Source organism: Lynx rufus, unplaced genomic scaffold (assembly GCF_022079265.1).
Source record: "Lynx rufus isolate CCGP_SWC_20201006 ecotype Redwood Valley unplaced genomic scaffold, mLynRuf1.p SCAF_11, whole genome shotgun sequence".
NCBI classification, from domain to species: domain Eukaryota; kingdom Metazoa; phylum Chordata; class Mammalia; order Carnivora; family Felidae; genus Lynx; species Lynx rufus.
Window position 1 is genome coordinate 63,768,007 of NW_025814825.1, and position 24,940 is coordinate 63,792,946.

General features: G+C 47.3%; 1 protein-coding gene across 2 annotated transcripts in view; it reads left to right on the forward strand.

The window, feature by feature from the left end:
* DOCK1 (dedicator of cytokinesis 1) overlaps positions 1–24,940 on the forward strand; it is a 525,941-nt gene that overhangs the window by 171,897 nt on the left and 329,104 nt on the right. For both annotated transcript variants that reach the window (XM_047073604.1, XM_047073605.1), the window contains exons 24-25: positions 14,733–14,803; positions 18,685–18,791. In XM_047073604.1, coding sequence (XP_046929560.1) covers positions 14,733–14,803; positions 18,685–18,791 — 178 coding nt within the window. The remainder of the gene's footprint in view (positions 1–14,732; positions 14,804–18,684; positions 18,792–24,940) is intronic.

Sequence of the window (24,940 nt, forward strand, 5' to 3'; positions counted from 1 at the left end):
CAGTGCAGAGCCAGACGTGGGGCTCAAACCCAGGAACCATGAGATCATGACCTGAGCTGAAATCAAGTGTTGGACGCTTGACTGACTGAGCCCCCAGTGCCCCCATCTTGAGATTTTAGGAACCGTGAGAGATAGACACGTTTTCCAGGAGTATTTCATGTCCAAACACAGCATTCCTAATTTAGCAAAATCAGGATTTGTTTGTAACTTACTGAACTGTTGAGCCTGTGATAGGGAAGAGTCTCAGGCTGGCCACGAGGACCCTGACTCTGTCCTCCAGGAAATGATTGACCACTGACCGTGGTCCCTGCAGTGTCCCAGTTAATTCTCACAAGACACATCCTCTGACAGAAGTGGAGAAATCATTGCCAGTGCACCCGAGGGGTCAGGGACTACCTTTGGGTTAAAATGAGCAAACTGAGGGATGCTGCTATGGTGAATCTTCTAGATCTACATTACCCTACTTAAATTTAAGTCCTTTCCAAAAAATAAAGCTAAAATTCCTACTCCTGTGTCCCCTTAGCCATATTTCTTTTTTTTAATATGTAATTTATTGTCAAATTGGTTTCCGTACAACACCCAGTGCTCATCCCAACAGGTGCCCTCCTCCATGCCCATCACCCATTTTCCCCTCTCCCCCACCCCCCATCAGCCCTCAGTTTGTTCTCTGTATTTAAGAGTCTCTTATGGTTTGCCTCCCTCCCTCTCTGTAACTTTTTTCCCCCTTCCCTTCCCCCCTTGTCTTCTGGTAAGTTTCTCAGGCTCCACATAAGAGTGAAAACATATGGTATCTTTCTCTGCCTGACTTATTTCACTTATCGTAATACCCTCCAAGTGTTGCTACAAATGACCAGATTTCATTCTTTCTCATCGCCAAGTAGTATTCCATTGTATATATAAACCACATCTTCTTTATCCATTCGTCAGTTGATGGACATTTAGGCTCTTTCCATAATTTGGCTATTGTTGAAAGTGCTGCTATAAACACTGGGGTACAAGTGCCCCTATGCGTCAACACTCCCGTATCCCTTGGGTAAATTCCTGGCAGTGCTATTGCTGGGTCATAGGGTAAATCTATTTTTAATTTTTTGAGGAACCTCCACACTGTTTTCCAGAGCCCTAGAGGAGAAAGCAGGAAAAAACCTCTCTGACTTCAGCCTCAGCAGTTTCTTACTTGACACTTCTCCAAAGGCAAGGGAATTAAAAGCAAAAATGGACTATTGGGACCTCATCAAGATAAAAAGCTTCTGCACTGCAAAGGAAACAATCAACAAAACTAAAAGACAACCGACAGAATGGGAAAGATATTTGCAAATGACATATCGGATAAAGGGCTAGTATCCAAAATCTATAAGGAACTTACCAAACTCCACACCCAAAAAACAAATAATCCATTGAAGAAATGAGCAGAAGACGTGAATAGACATTTTTCTAAAGAAGCCATCCAGATGGCCAACAGGCACATGAAAAGATGCTCAACGTCACTCCTCATCAGGGAAATACAAATCAAAACCCTTAGCCATATTTCAAGTGCTCAGCAGACACAAGTCCTGAGTGGCCACTCTACTGGACAGAATGTTGCTGTGAGTGCGGATGGTTCTGCAGGATAGGGTGCTGGCCAGACCATAAATACTGGCGTGACCACAGCAGTGCTGTGGATGCCCTGGGAAAGAGGGTCGGAGAGGGGGATCTGGGTGGGGAAAGCTGTGTCAGGATCTGATTCTGGTAGGGTGGAATCCGAATTCAGTTCTGTTGTTGCTGCTGAAGGGAGGTATATTCCTTGCCCCATGGGCCTCCCCCACGTGCCTCAGCCACAGGCCTGGGACCGCTGCACTTTGTACCCTGTCCAAGCAGGTGGGCTCTGTCCTGTGCCTATGCAAGGATGCTTCTTACTTCCTAGTGAGGTCAAGACAGGCGTGGACAGTAAGAGCTTAGCAGCTTACGTAGTAATTTGACACCACATTGCCTTCGATGGCATTTCCGTTTACTCAAAACTCATTTTTATTGTATTCATACAGTTTTGGGTTGGAAAGAGATTGGAAGTGAAAAGCAGAATTTCAGCTCTCACTGCAGATAGTGGGAATTCCTTCCTTGCCTTTTGGGCTTGGGACGGGGTAGTGTCCCCCAGGGCTGGTGTAAGACACGAACACAGTCTAGATGGCTTCAAACGTCAGGTACTTATTCTCTCTGCGCTCTTGTGGCGTTGGTAGAGCTGTGCCCTCTCTGAAGGTTCCAGGGGAGGATCGTTTTCTGTCTCTTCCAGCTTCTGATGGCTGCTGGCAAGCCTTGGCTTCCTTGGCCTGCCCCCTGCCTCTGCCTTCACATGTGTGTGCTCCATGCCCAGTCCCCTTCTGTTCTTTATAAAGCCACTGGCATTGGGTTTAAGGCCCACTCTCATCTAGTAGGACCTGCAATTAATTTTTTTCCTAAAGTTTATTAATTTATTTTGAAGAGGGGTAGGGAGAGAGTGAATCCCAATCAGGCTCCATCCTGTGAGTGCAGAGCCCAACATGGGGCCCGTTCTTACGAACCTTGAAATCATGACCTGAGCCAAAACCAAGAGTCGGACGCTCACCCGACTGAGCCACCCAGGCGCCCCTGACCTCCTCTTAATTTGATTTCATCTGCAAAGACCCTCTTTCCAATTAAGTTCATGTTCACGGGTACCTGGGGTTAGGACTTGGGCACAGTTTGGGGGAAACAGCTCCACCCACTCTGGGTGGGTTTGTGTATATGGGATGCAGGGTAGCCACTGTGCCCATGGCTTGGAGTTGGGGTGAGAGTGGGAGGGCTGGGTCCCCCTCTGATTTCAATGCTTCTCTCCCCAGAGAGCCCTTCTTAACCCTGTTCAGCTGACTCTGTCTGTGGAGTGTCTTTTCCCTTGACCTTCATCTCCAGTGCTTTGCCTGAGGGCTGGCATGGGCTGCAGCGAGGTGGGCAGTGGGAAGTGACGGGGGGCAGAGGCCTACCTATGGTTCCCTCCTCCTCCTGCTGTACTTCGTCCTCCCCTCCACTGTAGGGGCCCCTCTCTCACCCATTTGTGTTCCTCAGAGGCTCTGTTTGAAGAAATTGTTCAGCCCATGAGGAAAACACAAGTGTGATGTGTTGTATTCTCTAGTTGCTGTTTTCAAAAGCGCTTTACTGCGGTTCAGGCCCTTAAGATGCTTCTGAACTGGACCATTTTCGTGTATATCGACTTCTGAATTTCAAGTGAGTTTTAGAAAATCACCATTATTTGTAAATTATGCTTTGCTCTTGGAAGCTGTCTAGACAGGTAGCCAATTTTCGCCAATTTGGAGCTGTGGAGGCCTGTTCAAAGGATCGCTTCCCTTCTTGCCATCTCCCTGAGCCTCCTTAGCTACATGGCTGTGTTGGTAAAATGCAGGGGGGGAAAGCAAAGAAAGTTCAGTAATTTAATTCAAATTTGTGCTTGCCTAGATTACGGTTAATACCCCTTTTTAGCATGACTTAATTCCTGGCAGATGGATTTTCAGAGGTTACGGAGAGCACAGTGGCTCCAGAGAGGAGGGCTTATTCTCGTGTGTGTCTCGTGTGTGTCATTTGCCCCCTTCTCATTCTGTCACCTTGCACCTTTTGCAACTCGGTGCTGCTATTCAGCCCCAAACCTGTGTTCTGTCCTCCATCCCTAAGTCATGGCGGCTCCACCTGCCCCCACTCTGCAACCCCGCGCCTTTTTTTACATGTTTATTTATTTTTGAGAGGGAGGGAGGGAGGGAGAGAGAGAGAGAGAGAGAGAGAGAGAATGAGCAGTGGCATCCCTAAGTCATGGCGGCTCCACCTGCCCCCCCCAACCCCGTGCCTTTTTTTTACATGTTTGTTTATTTTTGAGAGGGAGGGAGGGAGGGAGAGAGAGAGAGAGAGAGAGAGAATGAGCAGTGGAGGGGCAGAGAGGGAGACCCACAATCCCAAGCAGGCTCCAGGCTCCAGGCTCCGAGCTGTCAGCACAGAGACCAACATGGGGCTGGAACCCACGAACTGTGAGATCGTGACGTGAGACGAAGTCGGAGGTTTAACTGACTGAGCCATCCAAGCTCCCCTCCACCCTAGCCCTTTATTGTCTTATGATTCATCCCATTCCTGACCAGACACCCTCTGAATGTGACTGGCTTATTTTACTGAGAGAGGAGGGGGCTGAGAGCAGGGCAGGGGGCTTCCCCACTGTTTTCATATGGCAGCACATGTAGACCACTCATTGCCGATTACTGTGGCTTCTTGGGGCCAGAGTGGACCAACAGCCCAGGTCAGGCCAGGCTGACCCAAGGGCTGAGGGCTTCTGCCTGCTGGGGACCTGTTTGTGACAAAGCTGCCCAGCAAGGAAAGTTCTTGCCTGACCTGGTGGTTCTCAGCCAGAGAGTGTTTGGGAATATCAGGGCATCATTTGCTCGTAATCATGACTGTGTGTGTGTTTGTGTGTTGTGTGCAGGGGGGTTATTTCTGACATTTAATGGGCAGGGGCCAGCGATACAGCTGTCTTAAGAGTAGTCCTGCCCGGTGAAAACAATATCCCTTCCCTGAGAAACATGGTGAGACCTTTTACATGATGTTGGCATTCTCCAAGGAAGGGATAACAAATTGTTTGGGTTTTTGTTTATCTGTTTGTTTTTTTTAATCGTGGTAAAAGCCACATAATGCAACATTCCTTAAATAGTTTTTACAGTTCCGTGGTATTAATTGTATTCACATTGTTGTGAAACATCTCTAGAACTTTTCATCTTGCACAACTTAAACTCTGTCCCCATTGAACAACAACATCCCATTCCCTGATATCCCCGGCCCCTCGCAGCCTCCATTCTGCTTTCTGTGTCTGTGAATGTGACTATTTTAGATATCTTGTATAAGTGGAATCATGTAGAATGTGTCTTTTTATGACTGGCTTATTTTACTGAGCATAATGTCCTTAAGGTTCATCTGTACTACAGAATATGCCAGAATTTCTTTCTTTGTAAAGGCTGAATTACATTCCATTGGATGTATATACCGCCTTTTCTTTATTGAACCATCCTTGTCGGGCACTGGGTCGCTTTTACCTCTTGGCTATTGTGAATAGTGCTATGATGAACACGGGTGTGGACCTCACTTTCAAGATCCTGCCTCCATTGCTTTTGGGTGTATTCCCAAAAGTAGGATTGCTAGATCATATGATAATTGTGTTTTTAATTTTTGAGGAACCTCCATATTGTTTTTCCTTGGTGGTTGTACCAGTTAACATTCCCATCAACAGCATACAAGGGTTCCATTTTCTTCATGTCTTTGTCAACACCTGCTCTTGTCTAGTCTCATCTTGTCTGGCTTTCTTTCTTTCTCTCTTTCTTTCTCCCTTTCTCCCTTTCTCTCTTTCTTTCTTTCTTTCTTTCTTTCTTTCTTTCTTTCTTGCAACTATCTTAATGGATGTGAGATGCTATCTCACTGTGCTTTTGATTTGTGTTAATGATTGTTCACCATCTTCCCATATATTTGTTGGCCCTAACATTGGTTTTTAAGTGTAGGCGCTTACAGTAGATTTATTGGAGGATATCAGTAAATATGTACTTCTTTCGTTATTTTTTTTTTTGGACTCTGTGATATTGAAACATCAAACTACTCCTAGGAATGGTTTCTTTCAGTTGCTAAGCTGTCAGTTGGGATTGAATGAACCAGCGTTGGCGGTAGGGATGGGGAATGCTATTTTAAAGACCAATATCTGCTTAAAGAAAGCTTGATTATAAAGCGAACGGTTATTTTTAGGTGTAAGATACATTAGATGTAGGGAGGCCTTACTTAATAATAGAGTATAAGTAATAGAAACAATCACTGTCATTGTCTCTTTTGTTGTTGTTGTTCTGGATTCTTTAGACACATAGAGCAGGGTGACTCTCTCCAAAGTGCTCTGTTTTTGTCGCCATCGGCTCTGTTTCATCCATTCCTCATGAAAGGTGCAACTCAGGTCTAGGGCACCTGTTGGCCAAACTGGTCTGGCTGCATTTTCCTGTATTAGAATGCTCTGTTTTTTCTGAGGCTGTTTGGCTATGCCCTAAATCTTCCAAAGATGGAACTCTTAGGTCTGAAAGAAGAATCTGTGGGCCCTATATATTTTAGCTCAAAACCTCCGAATGGAATCATTTTAATATGCGTTTTCTTGAGAAATATGTAAATTAATAATTGCTTCATACATTATTCAAGGAAAACTTATTTTGTATCACCGATAGCTCTTGTAATCTTATATAAAGATATGCTAATGGATTTAATTAAAATAATTATACTGAATAATGTAGCCTGAACTTTACCCTAAAATAGTGTCTATTAATCATCATCAGTAGTAACAGTTTTAGCCAGAGAGGCACTTACAACATTAAACTGAGGCAGAGTAGAAGGTGCATTTTTTTTGTTTTGTTTTACGATTTGGATTAAGTTGGCATTCTCATGAGCTGCATGACAAAGAAATTTATTTAGAGAAGAGTATAAAATTTATTTAATTTCTTGAACCTGAACTATTTCAGCAGTTAGGAAACTTAGCATTTTCTGCCACTTCCTATTCCTTTTTATGTATTCAATTTTTTTCCCCTCTAAAACTTAGCCTTCAATATGTTTCTTCTCCGTTTGATTCGGGTCTGACTTCACTTTCCTTCCCCGGAGCTGCATTTCCTGGATTCCACAAGTTCTTGATTGCCAGGTTATTAAGCAATGGACTCCGTTTTAGGAGGGGTCCCCAGCAACTTGCCTGTCTTTTAATAGAAATAGAAATAGCTTTACCACCGGCCATGGTTCTTTCTGATTTTGTTTCTGGTTCCGTGGCTTGCTGGCTTTCGATCAGTGCGCGGTGGTGGAGAGCCCTATTGTATTTGGTAGTAATTTCAGCTCTACCTACAGCCTCCGTGTGCCTGGGCGTGCTGGGTCTCAAGCTTGTGTTCCCAGCATGCCAGTGCACACGTGTCAATCGCCTTGAGGCCCAAGTGCATTTAGAATCGGGCATGTCCTTCCTCAGGTGGGCAGATGGAAGCTTTGCCAAGTTCAAAGAGAAGAGCAAGCTAGGACTTAAAATGCCGTTACGTCAATTTGCTTAGGTTTAAAGTCAAACCTGAAGAAATAACTTTCCCAGAAAGCAAACATTGATTTGATTAGTGCAACCATGTCTTAAAAAAAACAGGAAATGAATCAACAAAGCTAACAACAGTGAAATCATCTAAATTCCTGCATTGTGCTGTTCTCTTCCTGGCTGGGCTTTGTCAGAAGGGGCTGCTCTCACGGGTTCTGTGGCCTGTGGCTCGTGGCCCCGCGAGGGCTGAGGAAAGAGGTTCCACTCCGCACCCAGCTCTGTCTCTTGGCGCATGCTGTGAGTTTATGCCTTTCCCAATCCAGTCCCCCGGGCCACGCCCCAGTGAGCTGATTGGTGGGTGTCCCCCTTTGCAGGGAACCCAGGCAGGGCACTGTGGGCTTGGGGCTGCTGACGTGCTGGCCTCCGCATATTCTGAGCAAGAGTTTTTAAAAAGAACCAGTTTGGGGGCACCTGGGTGGCCTAGCCAGTTTAGCATCTGACTTTGGCTCAGGTCATGATCTCATGGTCTGTGAGTTCGAGCCCCACATTGGGCTCTGGGCTGACAGCTCGGAGCCTGGAGCCTGCTTCAGATTCTGTGTCTCCCTCTCTCTCTGCTCCTCCCCACCTTGTACTCTGTCTCTCTCAAAAATAAACATTAAAATAGGGGCGCCTGGATGGCTCAGTTGGTTGAGCGTCCAACTTCGGCTCAGGTCATGATCTTGCAGTTCGTGAGTTTGAGCCCCCCGTCGGGCACTGGTGCTGACAGCTCGGAGCCTGGAGCCTGCTTCAGATTCTGTGTCTCCCTCTCTCTCTGCCCCTCCCCACCTTGTACTCTGTCTCTCTCAAAAATAAACATTAAAATAGGGGCGCCTGGATGGCTCAGTTGGTTGAGCGTCCAACTTCGGCTCAGGTCATGATCTTGCAGTTCGTGAGTTTGAGCCCCCCGTCGGGCTCTGTGCTGACAGCTCGGAGCCTGGAGCCTGCTTTGGATTCTGTGTCTCCCTCTCTCTCTGCCCCATCCCTGCTTGTGCTCTGCCTGTCTCTGTCTTTCAAAAATGAATAAACATTAAACAAATTAAAAGAAAACATTAAAATTTAAAAAAACATTCTGGGGTGCTTGGGTGGCTCAGTTGGTTGAATGTCTGACTCTTGATTTTGGCTCGGGTCACGGTCTCACGTTTCATGGGACTGAGCCCGGTGTTGGGCTCTGTGCTGACAGCACAGAGCCTGCTTGGGATTCTCTCTCTCCTTCTCTCTGTCCTAGCCCCACTCATCCTCTCTCTCTCAAAATAAATAAGCATTAAAAAAAGTTAACGAACCAATTTTTAAAAAATAATATAAGTAAGACAAAAAAGAAAAAAGAAAAAAATCTCAAATGCTTCCCATTTCCATTATCCTGAGTTCTATGGTCTGGCAAATTATTCTACTCAATATTTAGCACTTTATATAGGACTTTATAAATGAAAGTTTACTCTGGATGTAGAGTCACGTTTGAGAGTTTTGCATGTTAAAGAGGGTCTCCAGGCCAGTGTTTGCCCAAGTCGTGTGCTGTCCTGCCCCGTTACTGGTGGCCATGTTGGCCACCGTCTGTTGAGCACCAGCGATGTGTTTGGGACTGTGCTGAGCGCATCATGCACGCATCGTCCTTCCGTTCTGCCAACAGTCTCTGGACGCAGGCGCTATTCACCGGCACGTTTTACCGATGAGAACTACCGACAGGAAATGCCATCTTCCTACGTTCACATGGCAAATGGTGGAGGCGTGCTTTGCCCGCAGTCAGCTTGGCCCAGGAACCTGTGTCCCTGTCCCCTGTACGGCTCTGCCCCCTGCGCACCATGCAGGCGTGGGTTCTCTCACCTGCAGCCGGGACCTTCCATCCTGGAGGTGTCTTTCTGTAGATGAGACTCGACCAGCACGCTCCGTCCTCCGCGCGGCAGCCCCCCACCTTCTCTGTCTTCAGCTCTACGTCTCGGGCAGCTCTTGAACACCTGCTCCTCCCACCTGGAAGAGACCTGACTGCAGTCAGGGGAAGCGAAGCCTTTTGCCGAAAGCAGGGGCGGAAACCAAAACACTTGAGGTTCTTGACAAATAACCGGTATTAGAAACGGGCAAAGCTAGTCTTTGGTCGGCGGCAGCCTGGACCTCAGAGTCCCTGCCTCTCCTGGCTGTCTCATCAAACTGGAGTGGATGGAGTTATTTCCCTTGGGGATTTCTGTGGGTCCAATGCAAAGGCGTAGAGTGTCTCTTGAGAACTAAGAGGTGATTTTATTCAGGGCTCTGTCAGTCGGGGCGTCATGGAGCGTCTGCCGCGTCTAGGAGCCTCGGCAGGGCCTGAGGGAGCCCAGAGAGAAGGGACAGCCCCGCCATGCCTGTGGGGCTCTGGTCCGGGGGACACAGACACGCCAAGCTTCTGTTACAGCCCAGAGCAGGAGTGTCTCCAGACACCGAACCCGGAAGCCACGGGTCTTGAAGGAAATGATGTCTAAGCGCCGGTCTGAGGACTAATCAGGGGTTAACTCTTGAGTGTTTTGGGGCAACAGCTGAGTGGTGGGCGGGGGGCCCGGGAAGAAGGGACGTGCGTCACAGGCCTCTCGGCTGGCAGAGGGAGGGCCTGGTATGTGGGGGAAACCGGAAGAGACAGAGTCCTGCAGGTGGAGGTGGACGCCGCTGAGTGGGGACACCGGGGAGGAAGGGCCAGGGCCCCTGAGGGTGCTGGGCGGTTGGGCGATGCCACCACAGTATCCGTTAGATTCTGACCCAGGTGTGAGCCGGAGGGGGTCGGGTGTCAGCCAGGACAGTGCCAGAGACACGAGTGGCTGGGACCATGGAGTAGAACCTGTAGAAGGGGAGAAGGTCGTAGGACCAGGGGCGCTTCGTAGCGAGGATACCGCCGTGCTCTGTGGCTGGTCAGAAGTGCTGTGAAGCAGAGGGAGCATCCCGGGGAGGCTGTGACCTGGGGACTCTGCCGTGTGGTGCCCTGAGCCCAGGTGCCCCGGCGCGGTAGGGTGGCGGGCGTGACAGGTGGGGCCTGCAGCGTCTGCGGGACGGCCGTGTGCAGGAGTGCGGTGGCCACTGCTCAGGAGAAAGGTGAGCCCGGACAGTTGGCACTAGGATTCCGTAGCTTGGCAGAAGGTGGGGTTTTGAGGGGTATGTGGAGGAAGGAGAAAGGTCTAGAATGGACACCCACCTTGAAGGGATGGTGCGGACAGGGAGAGCTGGGGAGGCGCGAGTGCCCAGGAAGGCGGTGGCCCTGGGGGTGAGGCCATGGATGCCGCAGCAGGCGAGGGGTCACAGCAGTATCATGGGAAGGGTCACCTGAGAAGAGGCCTGAAGCCCCTGTGGACTTGGCAGGAATGGAGACGAGGTGGGGCGGAGGCCGGGCTGCGAGGGTAGAGGTGAGAGAGGGCCGGGCAGCGGGCACCTTGTAGGCCTGGGCGCTGCCTGTGCACGAGAGGCGGGAGGTGGCTGGGGCTCTCCGGGCATTTATCATGAGAGACCCACGTGGGCTCACCTGCGGAGGGAAGAGGAACCAGCTGGGTGGGGTGAGGACTGGGTGTCCTGGAGGGAGAAGGGGAGACCGAGGGGGCCTCTTGCCGAGCCCAGGGGCAGGATTCGGTCCCTTGGAGGCAGGCACCCCGCCTCTTCTGCCTGGACAGATGGACTCCTGAGGCTCTGCTCTTTCTCCTGGCGGCTTTTGTCTTTTTCTGAAGTAGGAGGTGAGATGGGTGAGGCGGGGTGGGGTGGGGGGGGTCCCAGGCTTGAGGAGAAATAGCCCCGGGGGAAGGCGGAGAGTGAACAGGGATAGGCACCAGGTGCGCATGCTGGTCCCTTTCTCCTTGTTCCCTCTGTCCTTTGTTACTTAACCCGGGGCTGAAGGCCAGTGGGTGGTACATCTCTGTTCTTTCCAAACGCCACGAACCATAAGACACACTCCGTAGGATCTCTGTCTGTTAGGCAGAATTCTGCGCTGGACAGCATTTTGGATCCCAGTGGGTGTGCGCCCCTCTCCGTGGGCGTTGCTGTGACCTCGGGTTGTGGGGGGCAGCCCTGGGGAGCCCCAGCCCCGCTCTGGCGCTCAGCCTGCCTGGTTAACGCAGCCCCAGGGCGGCAAGTGGAAGGTGGCCATGAAGACCTGTCTTACTTGTCGCTGTCTATGTCGTCCTCCTCGTGAAATGGAATTTATCAAGTTGCTGCCGGCAGGGTTTGCTTTGTTGGTGGAGGATAAAATGCAGGAAGCTCATGCGTTTCTCCCCTCGGGACGCCACAAAGTAAACCCGACACCTTAGGGCCCTAGCAGTCAGCCTGTGCAAACGGCTGTTTATTACACCTCTCGGTGAATATTTTGTTTTTAGTTTTTCAAAGCGGCACTGAGGTAGTTGAGGCAGAGCTCTTGAGACCAGAATGAAATTGTTTCTGTTTGATGCTCTTTTCAAAAGTTGAATTCCAGAGGAGCTAGTTGGGATCCCTTGATGCGGCTGGTGTTGAAGGACAGGGTTCACACCGAGAAGACAAGCCTCGGAGATTCTCCAGTGCGCTGCCTTCCGGTCCTGTCTCATCTAGACCGTGGAGTGCTGAGAGGAGGGCTGACAGTTGAGTGTGCTGGCTTCACGCTCACCGTGGACTTGCACGGCCTCACTCCAGATCCCAGCAGTGTGAATCTGGACACGTGACTTCCCTGGATGCCTCTACTTTCTCATCTGTGAAAGGGGATAACAGGTCTTGCACACACATTGTCCTGAGGATGTACTGTGTCAGTAGAGTTGAGCCACTTACATGAGTCTCAGGCACGTACAGAATATTCCCAGGCTACAGATTAAGAAACTCGAACTCATTTGAAGTGACTGGAATCCGACCACTTACCTCTTAGGGTAGCAGTGTTGACATTCAGGAACATTCTCTCAGGTGTTTCTCATGCCTGTCTGTCCAGGTAATATGCTTTTATTCGTTTTGAAAAGTAAGGTACGGTTTGCATACAGTTGTATAGTAGACTGGATCAACCCCATCCCCCAGTGTAGACTAGCCCTGCCCCCCCTTTCCACCCACTGAGGTGTTCTCCATCCCTCTAGGTGTGCCTTTTCTGGATTGTTTTAAAAATGGAATCACGTGCTGCATAGCCTTTTGGTTTTCCTTCTCAGAGTGCATTTGAGATGCATCTACGTCGTGTGTATCAGGGGCTCGACTTCTCTCTTTTATTACCCAGTGGTGTTCCATTGCATGGATTCACCTCTTGAGGGAGGGCACTGTGAGTTGTTTCTAGCTTTTGATGCTTACCTATAAAGCTACCGTAAACATTCCCACGCAGGGTTTTGTGTGAGCGTGAAGTTTCATTTCTTCGGGTCAGGACCCCGGAGTACAGTTGCTGGGTTGGACGGAGAGTGCGTGTCTGACCTCGTGAGAACCTGCCACGTGCTTTTCCGCAGTTGCTGACCTGGTTTTGCATGTAGCCCAGCAGCATATGCAATGGCATTTGGTATTGTCAGGCGTGTGTGTGTGTGTGTGTGTGTGCGTGCGTGTGTGTGTGTGTGTGTGTGTGTGTTTCAGCGATTCTAGTAGGTGGTAATGATATTTCACTGTGGTTTTAATTTGCATTTCCCTGGTGACTGGTGATGTTGAGCATCTTTTCAAGTGCTTTTGTGCCATCCATATATCTTCTTTGCAAAAGTGTCTTTTCAAATCTTTGGCCTATTTGGGGGGTAGACTTTTTTTTCACGATTGAGTTTTAAGTGTTCTTTGTTTGTGCTGGATTCAGATCCTGATCAGATATGCGATCCGCAGTTAGTTTCTCCCGGAGTGTGACTCATCTTTCATTATCTTAGCATTGCGTTTTACAGAGCAGAAGTTTTTATTTTGGTGAACTTTAATTTTTCTTTTTCTTTTTTTTGGCTTTCATTTTTTTAATGTTCTTGAGAGAGAGGAGTGCGAGTGGGGGAGGGGCTGAGAGAGAGGGAGACACAGAATCCGAAACAGGCTCCAGGCTCTGAGCTGTCAGCACAGATGTGGGGCTCGAACCCATGAACCGTGAGATCATGACCTGAGCTGAAGTTGGACGCTTAACCGATTGAGCCACCCAGGTGCCCCGCTTCTTCGTTCATAGATTGTGCTTTTGGTGTCCTTTCTAAGTGCCTTCTAGACGTTGTGTAGTTTTAAGTTTTATGTTTGAGATTTGTGATACATTTAAAGTTAATTTTCGTATAGGGTGTGAGGTGTGGGATGAGTTTCATTTGGTGCTGAGGGGGAGGTGCTTGTGTTCTTTGTTGCAGATCGGCTGACCATATATATTCAGTGTAGTATGTTAAAGTGGGCTTTTGCTGTTAAAGACCAAAATTCAACTGAGTAAATTTGAAGAGCTAATTGGCTTTATTCTGCAATTTGTGAATCGGGCAGCAACCCATCTAGCAAGTAGAAAGGAGCCCTGAAGAGCTGTGCAAAATGAGACTGTTATAGGCAAAAGGAAAGAGCAGCCTTCCTCGATCTTTCTCTGAGGGATGGAAAGGGTCTAACAGGTGGATAACCTCTATTGTGCTGACCAGGAAATTTCAGATTGACTAGTTTAAGATTATATTCCTGGGAGAGGCCAAAACTGCAGTTAGTTTAGGTATGAAGTCTTGGTGCTGACATGGGGCTTACTTAGCACAAGTGACTCCATTTTGACTTTATTTTTTTTTTTAAACACTACCTTTTTGCTTTCGGAAAATAATGCTAACAATCGTTTGAGCCTTAAGTGTAGTATTTTCTAGTGTTTAAAGTGTTACCCTCTTCTCTTTTCATTTTATCTTGAACTTTAATGCCACCTCAGGATGTACTTGGCATGCGTATTATTTCCCCCATTTCATTCTGGGAGGTGGAGCCCAGCCCGGTACAAGGAGTTACATAGAGTCACAGATAGAGGTGGGGCAACCGCGGTCAGACTGAAAATCCAAGAACTTTTCCCGTCAGGTCACAGCTGAGGGGGCTAAGGCTCTGGCTTCCCACTGAACTGAATTGTACTTCTCTCTTAGCTCTGGCTGTGTGATCGGGGGCAAAGTAATTGACATCTCCTGGCAGTTTGCTTGCCGTCCAACACAGCCAGCTCCCTGTCGGAGCTCCGTCGGAATCAAGGATAAAATATACAAAGGTTCTAGCACAGCACATAGCATGTGGTAGAGTCTATCACGATTACTATCACTCTGGTTTTTGAGAGTGTGGGTTTTCCAGAAGATAAAAAATATGAATACAAGAGATAAGGTTACTAAAGGAAAAGAAATAAAGATTCCTAATTAAGGGATACACAGATACACAGAAAACAGTTTTGGAACGGAACAAAGGCAATCGTTTCAAATGTTGAATATGATGGATTTGCAGTGATTTGAATGATAGAGCATTCTTCGGAGGGACACGCGTCTTCATTTGCCATAGCTTCGTGAGGGTGAAGGAGGAAATCGTGCAAAAGCTGCACACGGTATAGGCGTTTTGTCGGCAGGCAATAAATGTTGGCCTCTGTTAAATTCTTATGTGCCAAGATAACCATGTGACAGGTCTCCACTGTTGGTGGATTAGACGTGTTTGCTCTGTTTTTGTTGTGTTCGACCATCTCCTGTCCTCACCTAGAAAGTGATCTTTCTCCTCTTGGGATGTCTGTGGTTCTTCAGGGTAATTACAGATTCGTATTAACCTTTGCCAAACTACGTGAGGCTCAGCAGTCTCTGCTCTTGGTTTGCAGGGGGCAGCGTTGAAATACTTGCCAACCATTGTCAACGATGTGAAATTGGTGTTCGATCCCAAAGAGCTCAGGTAAGGAAGCACCCAAGGTGCGGTCTTTCCGCGTCCTTCATCTTGCCCCCGTTCTGTGCATCGAAGTTATGGGAGGCTCGAGGTTCAGTCTCATGTTGCCAGAGGTCAGTGCCCTGGATCATTCTAGAACAGATGCTGGTCATGATGTCTGTGACACTTCCCTAATTATGACTTTACATGGAAAAGACACCATCCATCACCCCACAGAGTATTTTGTTTAGAAGATTGTTTGTAGCCCAATATGGGTAGATCGTACAGATTTGGCTTTTTCTATTCTTTTGAATTTGAATTTCACTGTGGTGGTTGGGCTTTGGTTGTGTTTTCAGCCCCTAAAATACCTGACACAGGAGGTTTTCTGTTCACTGCCCCACCCTGCCCAACACACTCGGCTTCTTTGTGAGCTCTTAACTGAGGGCTGGGTGTCGTCACCTAAGATAATATCAACCAAATCAAACCGAACCTCAAGGAAGCTGGTTGTTGGGCTTTCAGACCAAGGAGTGAGGCTGGGACCTAATCCTTCCTTCTTCCACCTGTGTTTCCTGCCCAGTCCTACGTGTGCCGTCTTAAGGAAGCCTGCGTTCTACAAGACTGTTGTGAGCCACTGGGACACGCCGCCTTTTTAACCCCAGACATCTAAAGCACAGCCCTTGTCTGCTTTTGATTTTGGTTTTGATTTAACATTTGACACTGTAAACTACCTGCAGGGGATTGGCATCGTTTTTAGCAGCCCCAAATGCCCCTCTAAACGTGAGTCAAGGTCCGTGTGTCCCCTGAGTGGTTACACTGAGTAAAAAATGGTCACCCTTTCCGTTCTTTATATCCATGGTAGGTTACTCATGCCCGGGCAGTGAAGGGCCAGGGTCTTTCTGGGAGGTCTCCTCCACAAATCACCAGGTTTCTGGTGTGCCTAGGATTCAGCGTCCTGCACGGACACCTTTATATCCTGCTCCCACACACTGAAAACACTGCTCCCAGCTTAGCATATTCCCTAAGCGAGAAAAGGAGTGAAGGGGCCCACTGGCAGCACGTCTGCCCTGGGTCTTTGGATCGTCCTGTCCCTGCAGCACAGACGGTATCAGCAGCCCCTGGGGACTTGTTAGAAAAATGACGACTCTTGGGGTCCTTCCCAGATCTTCTGAGTTAGAAATGTGGGGTGGGCCCCAGACATTCGGTTTTAACGAATCTTCCGGGTGCTTCTGGTGAAGATTCTTACTGAGAGTTTCGGATCTAGGGAACAGAGGCAGTGAGGGAGGCTGCGGCTGGACGGGCCATGGCCACGCTCTCAGCCTGTCCTCACGGGGGACGGGGATCAGACCCTAACCCATCAGCAGGGCAGCGTTCACAGTGGGTGCTTGCACCGGTGCTTGGAGATCCCAGGAAGAACCCCCTCTCCAGGGCCAGTCCAGTCTGTTCGTGGTCACTTGGCTCTTTACACATGCCTGTGTGCCTCTTCGACACCGAATCTACTGACTTCTTAAAAAAGAAAAAAATGACCTTGTAAATCATGTGCGAATTTTTTCCTATTTAGAAAATGATTCATGTTTCGACGAAACAGAAGAGATCACAGAGAAGAATAAGTGAAACTTAATTCTACTACCTAAAAATAACTAGAAGGATCTGGATTTGCACACATGCACATACATACACATACATAAGTACACATGTATTCCTCTAAAAAATTCAACACAGGTGGGGCACCTGCGTGGCTCAGTTTGTTAAGCGTCCGACTCTTGATTTTGGCTCAAGTCATGATCTCATGGTTCATGAGATCGAGCCGTGTTGGGCTCCGTGCTTTCAGCTTGGGGTTCTCTCTCTCTCTCCTCTCTCTCTCTGCCCCTCCTCTGCTTGTTCTCTCTCTCTCTCTCTCTCTCTCTCTCTCTCAAAATAAATCAATAAACATTAGCAAAAAAAGAAAAAAAACGAAGTTATATTCTTTATTTTACAGTCAGCTTCTGTGCGTAACATCTTGTTTTCTCACATGGTGCGATAGTCTTCTGCAACATACTTTTTCACAACCTCCACGGTGTTGTATCCTATGCTCCCCCGTCATTTACTGAGGTAGCAACCGGAGGTACTGACATCGATTATGTGCTTTCTCCACACAGAAGAGGCTTTACACAAAGCCTTTCCATGCGTTGTTAATCTTGGGTTCTGTTATTCGCCCACTTTTATGCTAAGTAACTCGTCCATGATAACTTAGCTGGTCGGTGGCAGTACTTTGAGACCAACCTGGGTTTTTAATTACAAAGAACATGCCACTGTGCTATACCGATGGGTAGTGGATTCTGTTCAGTTTTTATTATTATACAACACACTAGGACAAGTTTTTTGGTAGGTTAATTGTAGTATCTTGTCCTTATTTAGGTCAGTAGGATAAACAGTGAAATGGATTTACCAGGTTTTACATTTTCTCTCTTTTTTTTCTGTTTCTTTTTTGCGTTTTCTTAAAAGATTTTAAACAAATAGTATCCAGTTGTCCTCGAAGAGTCAAAGCAACCTTCTACCAAAGCATGTTGGTGTCTGTCTTCCCAAACTTTGCCAGTACTTGGAATTATTCCTTTACAGAACCTTGCTGATACGACTGGTGAACGGCATTTCTTTGTTACTGACAAGAACCCTCCTTCTAAGACTTCTTCATAGTTTTATTGACTATTTGTAAAACTAAATTTAAAAAAAATGTTAATTTATTTATTTTGAGAGCGAGCAAGAAAGCATGTGTATGCACAATTGGGGGAGGGGCGGAGAGAGAGGAGAGAGAGAATCTCAAGCAGGCTGTGCACTTTTAGCCCGCAGAGCCAGTGTGGGGCTCAATCCCGTGAACCGTGAGATCGTGACTTGAGCTGAAATCAAGAGTCAGATGCTTAACTGACTGAGCAACCCAGGTGGCCCTGTAAAAGTAAATTTTTAGAAGAATATCTCTAGTGAGATATAATACCTGTACTATAAAGTTCGCCAGGTTCAGAGTGTTTAAGTAAATGGTGTTCAGTGTCTTTACAGAGTTGTGTGACCATCATCATAGTGCAATTTTAGAAGTTCGATCACCCCTGTAAGCTCCCTGGTGCTCATTAACAGTCGTTTTGTGTCCCCACCCCAGCCCTAGGCAACCATGAATCTCCTTTCTGTGTCTATAGGTTGGCCTTTTCCAGGCATTTTATGTGGAGGAGATTGTACAATATGTGGCCTTTTGTGTCTGGCTCCTTTTACTTGGTATAATGTTTTCAAGGTTTATCAATACTGTAGCATGGGTCAGAGTTTCATTCCTTGTTATGGATGACTTTTATGGCTATCTTATATGTTGTTTGTCCCCTCAGCAGGTGATGGGCATCTGGGTTTTTCCCCTGTTAGAGTATTAGGGATAGTGTTGCTATGATTCACGTACAAGGTTTTGTGTTGGGTGTGTGTGTATGTGTATGTATATATATATATATATACATGTATGTATATATATATATATGTATATATATATATATTCTTTTATCTTGGGTATATATCTGGGAGTAGAAATGTAGAAATGCTGGATCACATGGTAACTGTGTTTAACATTTTCAGGAAATGCCAGGCAGTTTTTCAAAGTGGCTGTACCGATTTACATTCCCACCAGCATGATATGGGGGCTCCCATTTCTTCATATCCTGGCCAACACTTTTTGTTGTCTTTCCTTGGGATTCTAGCCATTTGAGTGGGTACGAAGTGAAAAACAACATTTTAAAGCATCATTTTGTTGGATGAGATTTTGGCCCATATTGTAGAATGGGCATTATCCAATATTCTAGTAGAGCTTAATGACCATTTAATGACCCTGCATCTAGGTACTGTCTTGAACACAGTGGATCATTTTGCTGTGTATCCCTAAACTCTTTCACTTGTGTTTTTCATTATAGCAAAATGTTTACTGATTTCATCCTAAATGTTCCCATGGGTTTGCTGACCATTCAGAAGCTGTACTGCTTGATTGAAATCATTCACAGTGACCTCTTCACACAGCATGGTGAGTAGAAGCCGGAGAATCATTAAATTGTCACATTATTCATTGTCTATAGACCTTGTCCCTTCTGAATTCTCTCCTCCATGCCAAAAGGAGTGGAGGTTGCAACCAATTAAAACAGCTCCATTACAAGACAGGAAGATTTAGCCCGTACAAGAGAATGGTAATTGACATACAGCGTAGGTGATAGATCATTGAGAGATGAAGGGAAAACCTTGTAGTTTGTAATTTAGGTCTACACCAAAGCCCTAAGGTAATCAGCATACATTGTAGCCTTTAAGACATGTGATCGTCTATCCTGGGGAGGCAATCACCTGCTTCCATTCAGATGATTGCAAAGAAAAATGTCAAGTTTTCTTTAAATTTAGAAATAATGGTTCTGTCTTCTCTTGAACTTTGCTTTCTTTGATAGGGTTTCTTCAAACCCTGCTCAAAGTAATAAGAATTTTAATGATTCCTCAACTCATTTATCCTGAGGAACACCTTATATTTCCTCATGTTATCTCCCTACCCTTTTTATTAATCATTTTCTTTCTATTTGGACAGATTGAATTAATATTTTACACTTGTCAAGCAGTTTTATTGAAGGCCTAAAACCTTTGCATAATTCCGCAACCTTCCTCATTTATTGGAGGCAAATGTACAGACTGTTGAGTGACATTCTGACTGAGAGGCACGGATTTACACTATTCTATTTGTGTCCAGACATTTGGCTGGTCCGTTTATTTTCTGTTGTCCTCATGTGTGGGGTTTCAGGGACGGTGCAGTCCTGGCCTGGGGTCTCCTCTTGAGCTACTGGCTGCACTGAGAACTCAGTGCGTCTCCAGATCAGTCCTTCGTACCTTCTGGACTACTGGACCCTCTGCTTCCCTGCTGGTTTTAACCTTATTTCTGGATTGAACTTTATAAAGGCACCGGAGTCTACATTTACAGTGAAGGCTTATGTTGAGAGAAAATGTTCAGACTTCATTTGAGATCAAGTGTTCTTTGTGAAAGAAAACACCAAACCAACAAACGAGTGGGTTTCTGCAGCCTTCCACATGTCTCTCTGTGGGCTACACGCCCGTTTCTCACTTGGGCAAATGAAAATCAGGTCTGTCGCCCTTGTTTAGGATTCAAAGCACATGAATCTCCTTTATTTAGACACTAATTTCGACTGTCCATTCTTCAGGGTCTCACTGGAGGTCTGGGTCTTGAATTATTCACATCCTCCAGGTGTCTTCTAAAGCTTGGTAAAATATGGCCTTCAGGGAAGGCTTGAGGGTGGGGGTGATGGGTGGGGACGCCTGCTTTGTTTTCCTTCCACACTGACTACACTTTACACCAGAGCAAATAAAATCCCCCAGAAGTTTTCTATTTGGATCGTATTAGGGAGGTTACTGACGTCCCTTCTCCTGACCATCCAGCCCGAAGACAGACAGACACACGGACACACACACACACACACACACACACACTGCCGCCATCACCACCACTGAGGTAAACCGGTTCACTGAATTACCAATTAACATTAGTAACAGTCGTCAACAATTGATTGTACTTAACTTCTATTGACTGTTGATACAGGGAAGACTTTCTTCCCTCTATTTCATTCGTAATTTCTATCGCAGAACTTTTTCCTCATATCCCTTTGCTCTCTTTGGATAAGGACCTGAAACATAAATGGTTCAATCAAAAACCTTTAAAATGGGAATTCTTTTAAGAATACATTTCAAAGGGGGTGCCTGGGTGGCTCAGTTGGTTAAGCGGCCGACTTCGGCTCAGGTCCTGATCTCACGGTCCGTGAGTTCGAGCCCCGTGTCGGGCTCTGTGCTGACAGCTCAGAGCCTGGAGCCTGTTTCAGATTCTGTGTCTCCCTCTCTCTGACCCTCCCCCGTTCATGCTCTGTCTCTCTCTGTCTCAAAAATAAATAAACGTTAAAAAAATTTTTTTAAAAAAAGAATACATTTCAAGGGAATGTTTTCTTCTATTGGAACTTAGCTGGTAGAAAGCTTGAAGGGGCTCTTCTTTATTTTTGGTAATTGTGTCAGCCTAGGTGTTTGGTAATTGTGTTTCTCTTCTTTACTGTGCCCTGTTTCTGTTTTCACTCTTGTTCCGTAAGTCTTTTATCACAGACTGCCTCAAGTCCTGTTTTGGAAGCCTTTGCAGCATGCAATTAATTATTAACCTAGAATCTTTTTAAGTACAAAGTTAGGAACTTAATTTTCGTAGCAGGTTGCACCCAGATAGAAAATGAGGTTGAGTGAAACATGTGAATCTGGAATGGTCGTGCACCACATGAGCCACAGTTAACCCGAAGCCTCGTGTCTTAGAAGTGGCTCCCCAGCTCCCCAGTCAGTAGACCTCGTTTAAGCCACCATTGGCAATCCAAATACCCTCCCTGATGCTCATGGGCTGTCCCCAAAGTGTTTCAGAATGTGTCGTCCAATGTGAAAAAGGCCCTTCTTGGGGGAGCCTGGGTGGCTTAGTCTGTTAAGCATCTGACTTCAGCTCAGGTCGTGATCTCACAGTCCATGAGTTTAAGCCCCGCGTCAAGGCTCTGTGCTGACAGCTCGGAGCCTGGAGCCTTCTTCTCATTCTGTGTCTCCCTCTCTCTCTGCCCCTTCCCTGCTTGTTCTCTCTCTCTCTCTCTCTCTCTCTCTCTCTCAAAAAGGCATAAATAAACATTAACAAAAAAGAAAAAAAAGAGGGCTCGCTTACAGGCTTTGAGTGTTAAGAATCTTTCTGAAAAGATTCTTGGCCAAGATAACCTGGATTTTCCTCATCTGCAAGCTCCCAGCTTCTTCAGAGCAGACCTGTAGCCGTCTTACATCCTCGTCAGGAAAGACTTATCGGTGGAAGTCTTCCGGTTGGTCTGTTCTTACAAAGATGGCATTACTTTTGCAAGATACTGTGTGCCACATTTGGCATAAACAGTTAAAGCCAAAGTAATTTTTGATGAGCTATGATGGCCCTGATTTTCCTGCTTTGTTCCACTTCTTGTTAATTTGTAACAATGGTCTTTGTGTGGGCTTCCTGGTCCCAGTGGAACCAGTCAGACCAACTTCCCACGGGTCCAGAGTTCTAGAACTGTTAGCCGGACAGGTCCCTGGGTGTGCTAGCCCTTTGGAAACATTCTCTTGGGGATGTGGTCAGAGTGCACCAATGTGTGGCTCCACCAGGTGTCCTGGTGGGGGCTCCAACGCGTGTCTTTGCTCACCAGCACGTGTGTTGGCTCCGTTGATTTGCTCTAAAACACCGCTTTCCTCCTCCCCCCGATGGCAAATACGTTCCATGGTTGTAAGAGTCCCCCTTCGTTGGGAGTGACCAGCTGATCCGCGTACGGCAAGGCCCGCAGTGAATACTGCCACTAGAATTGCTTCTCTGCATGGAGGCCTTCGGGGCCACGTGTGGGTCCCGGGAGACGGAGGCTCACAGTGCCCTGTTGTTTCAGTCTTGCTTCCCCAGCTGCTGCTTCTCTATCCTGTAAAGGACACGGAGACTGAGGACACACCCAGCTGAGTCTGCTAGACTCTAGCAGGAGATGTGTCTTCTGGCAAAGAGGGTTGTTTGGCCCCAACCGGTGTGGACGCAGCAGCTGCCGTCACGGTCACTGCCCACTCCCAGGTGCCCCGGCTGCAGTGCTCCCTCTGGGTCGGGGCCTTGTGGTTCCTGCTGTTTCTGTAGCTACCACCCTGGTGGAAGGAAATGGGAGATCTTCACAGAGCTGGCCCTCCCACCGCCCGTTTCCCGTTGCTTCGTGGCTCGTTGGCAGAATCCGGGAATAGTGTGCATTACAGTTGTAAGAGTGGCGGTGGATTTGTTCTGACTTCTGTACGGGGGAGGCACTGCTCACCATGTCGAGATCTCCCCCAAGTATAAGAAGGCTTTTCAGGAGCTGTAGTTCACACTACATGTGTCCACACCGATGGCCACGGCGGGGGTCTGCCACACGGTCGGCTGAGAAAGCCAGTGCTGCACCAGGCCCTCTGGAGACTCGACTCCTCCCAGCGCACGGCTGCATGTCAACACCATTGGCCTTTACTCCGAGTGCACGGCTCTCTCCTTTAACTTCGATTTGCAAAACCATGAGTGATGGTTTGCATCATTTCTCCTACAAACGCTTTTACTTCCTCATTAATAAAGAACTGTGGATTTCTGAAGGCCTCTCCGTGATGAGGGTGGGTGGTCTGCAAGAGGGCTCAGTGTGTGGGCTTTCTGATCAGACCGCTCGTGTTCAAATCCTGCCTCTCCTGCCTGCTAACTCAGGGACTTTCGAGAAGTGACGTGGCTTCAGCTTCCTCCCCTGCTTCGCTCTTGTTGCCTAAATCATACCCTCTGAAGATGAAAGTGTGCATGGTGCTGAGTTGACCTCTCACGTTTAAGGCACAATCGACGTTAGCCGTGTCTCTCATGTTTGTGGAGGGTTCAGTCGAAAAATGGCAGACAAGATCCTGCCCTCATGGGGGAGGGTCATCATCATGTCAAATATGAGCCAAGAGTCAGTAGACCTGGACCAACAAAAAATCAAGAGGGACTACAGAGAGTTTGCTCTGAGAGGTGCTCCAACGCCCCTGCATGGAACACCCCCAGCCGCTCTCCTCCAGGCCTGCTTCTGCCACTCTCCACCATGGGAAATGAGTGCACATTTTTCTTCTTGGCTTTTTGTTATCTGTGGTCTTTCCCTAGAGTGAGAGCTCCCCGAGCATGGCCTGCTTGTTCATGCTGTTACTGCCCAATCGCTGGCTCCTAGGACAGTGCCTGGCCCCAGGCGCACCTGCAGTGCGTATTTATTGCCTGAACAGAAACGGACATGAATATCCCAATCGTGCGCTTCTTTTCTCAGGGAGCAGCACAGAGAAGGAAGCATGACCAGCTGCATACATTTGCAATTCACTCGGTGTAGGGGGAGGAGAGGTTTTGTGTTTGCTCGGGGAAGCTGGCTGTCTCTGCTAGCCTTGGCTCTGCATGGATTGATCATGGAGCAGGAAGGAGTTGTCTTGAGGACGAGTAACATCGGGAGACATGGGAAAGGAAGACTCGTGAGTGACTGAAGATGTAGAGGGTCATCTGTGAGCAGTTTTGTAAAATGAAGATCATCTGTTTTGCTTCTGATTTAGCACTTCCTCGGTTCTGTGGAAATGGGAGGTGGGGGAAGGGACACTTCAACTCTGCTTCTGGATTCAAGATAGCTTTTTGTTCGCATTATAGAAATGCTTAGTCCTGTAGAAGCATGGAGAGAAGAGGGTCACAGACGCCTGTGTGCACTCCTCACTGGGCTTCCGAAGGTCTCAAGTCCCGTTCAGTCTTGTTTTTGTCTCTGTGCTCCTCCCCCACATATTCTGAGGCAAATCCCTGCCACCATAGCATGTCATTAGGATGTCTTTTTCAAAAGCATGGTGGTATTCAGAGAGCAAATGACTTTGTTTCGGGAAAGGCAGGGTGTGCAGACGGGCTGGTTCCCGGGCCGGTATCTCAACTCCACCTTGGATGTCCCCACTCCTGCTCCCGCGTGGAGGCGAAGGGCGTCGGACTCCTCAGCATGCTGTGCACGGGAGCCAATGAATGGGCAGTAATGGCTTCCAAGCGTTGTCTCGCGATGTGACTTGACTGCTTGAAAGCTGGTTAAATAGATTATGTGCTTCACAAAAAGATGACTCTTGCATATAATCTGTGGTGTGGAGTGAGCAGATTTTCAAAGCAAGATACAAAGAGACGGAAAGGTCAGAGCTTCATAATTTGTGCATTTGTAGCTTCGTTCCCCTGTGATTACATTGTTGCCCACATATCTGACAAAAGCTGTGAAAATTAAAGCTTCAATCCTATTATAGAAATGAAAAGTTTCAATGTAATTAAATTAAAATAAACACTAAGACACCAAGGTTTGGGATTTCTGCTCACAAAAATGTTTTACATTAATGTTAAAGCAGTGAGGAAAAAAGGAATCAACCAGATAGCATTAACTTTCAAATTAGTCAAGAGCATTGGACGTATTTGCAAGGTGCCTTTGTGTTAAGGTGAGGGAGCTTCTGAAATGCACGCCCTTACCCACATGGGTTCCTCTCCGCCGTGGATCTGAACCAGAGACCTTTGGGAAAGTTCATTCCAATTATCACCACATCATTTTCTTCATCTTTCAGGAGCTAGCCCTTCCATATTCCCATATTGAAAGC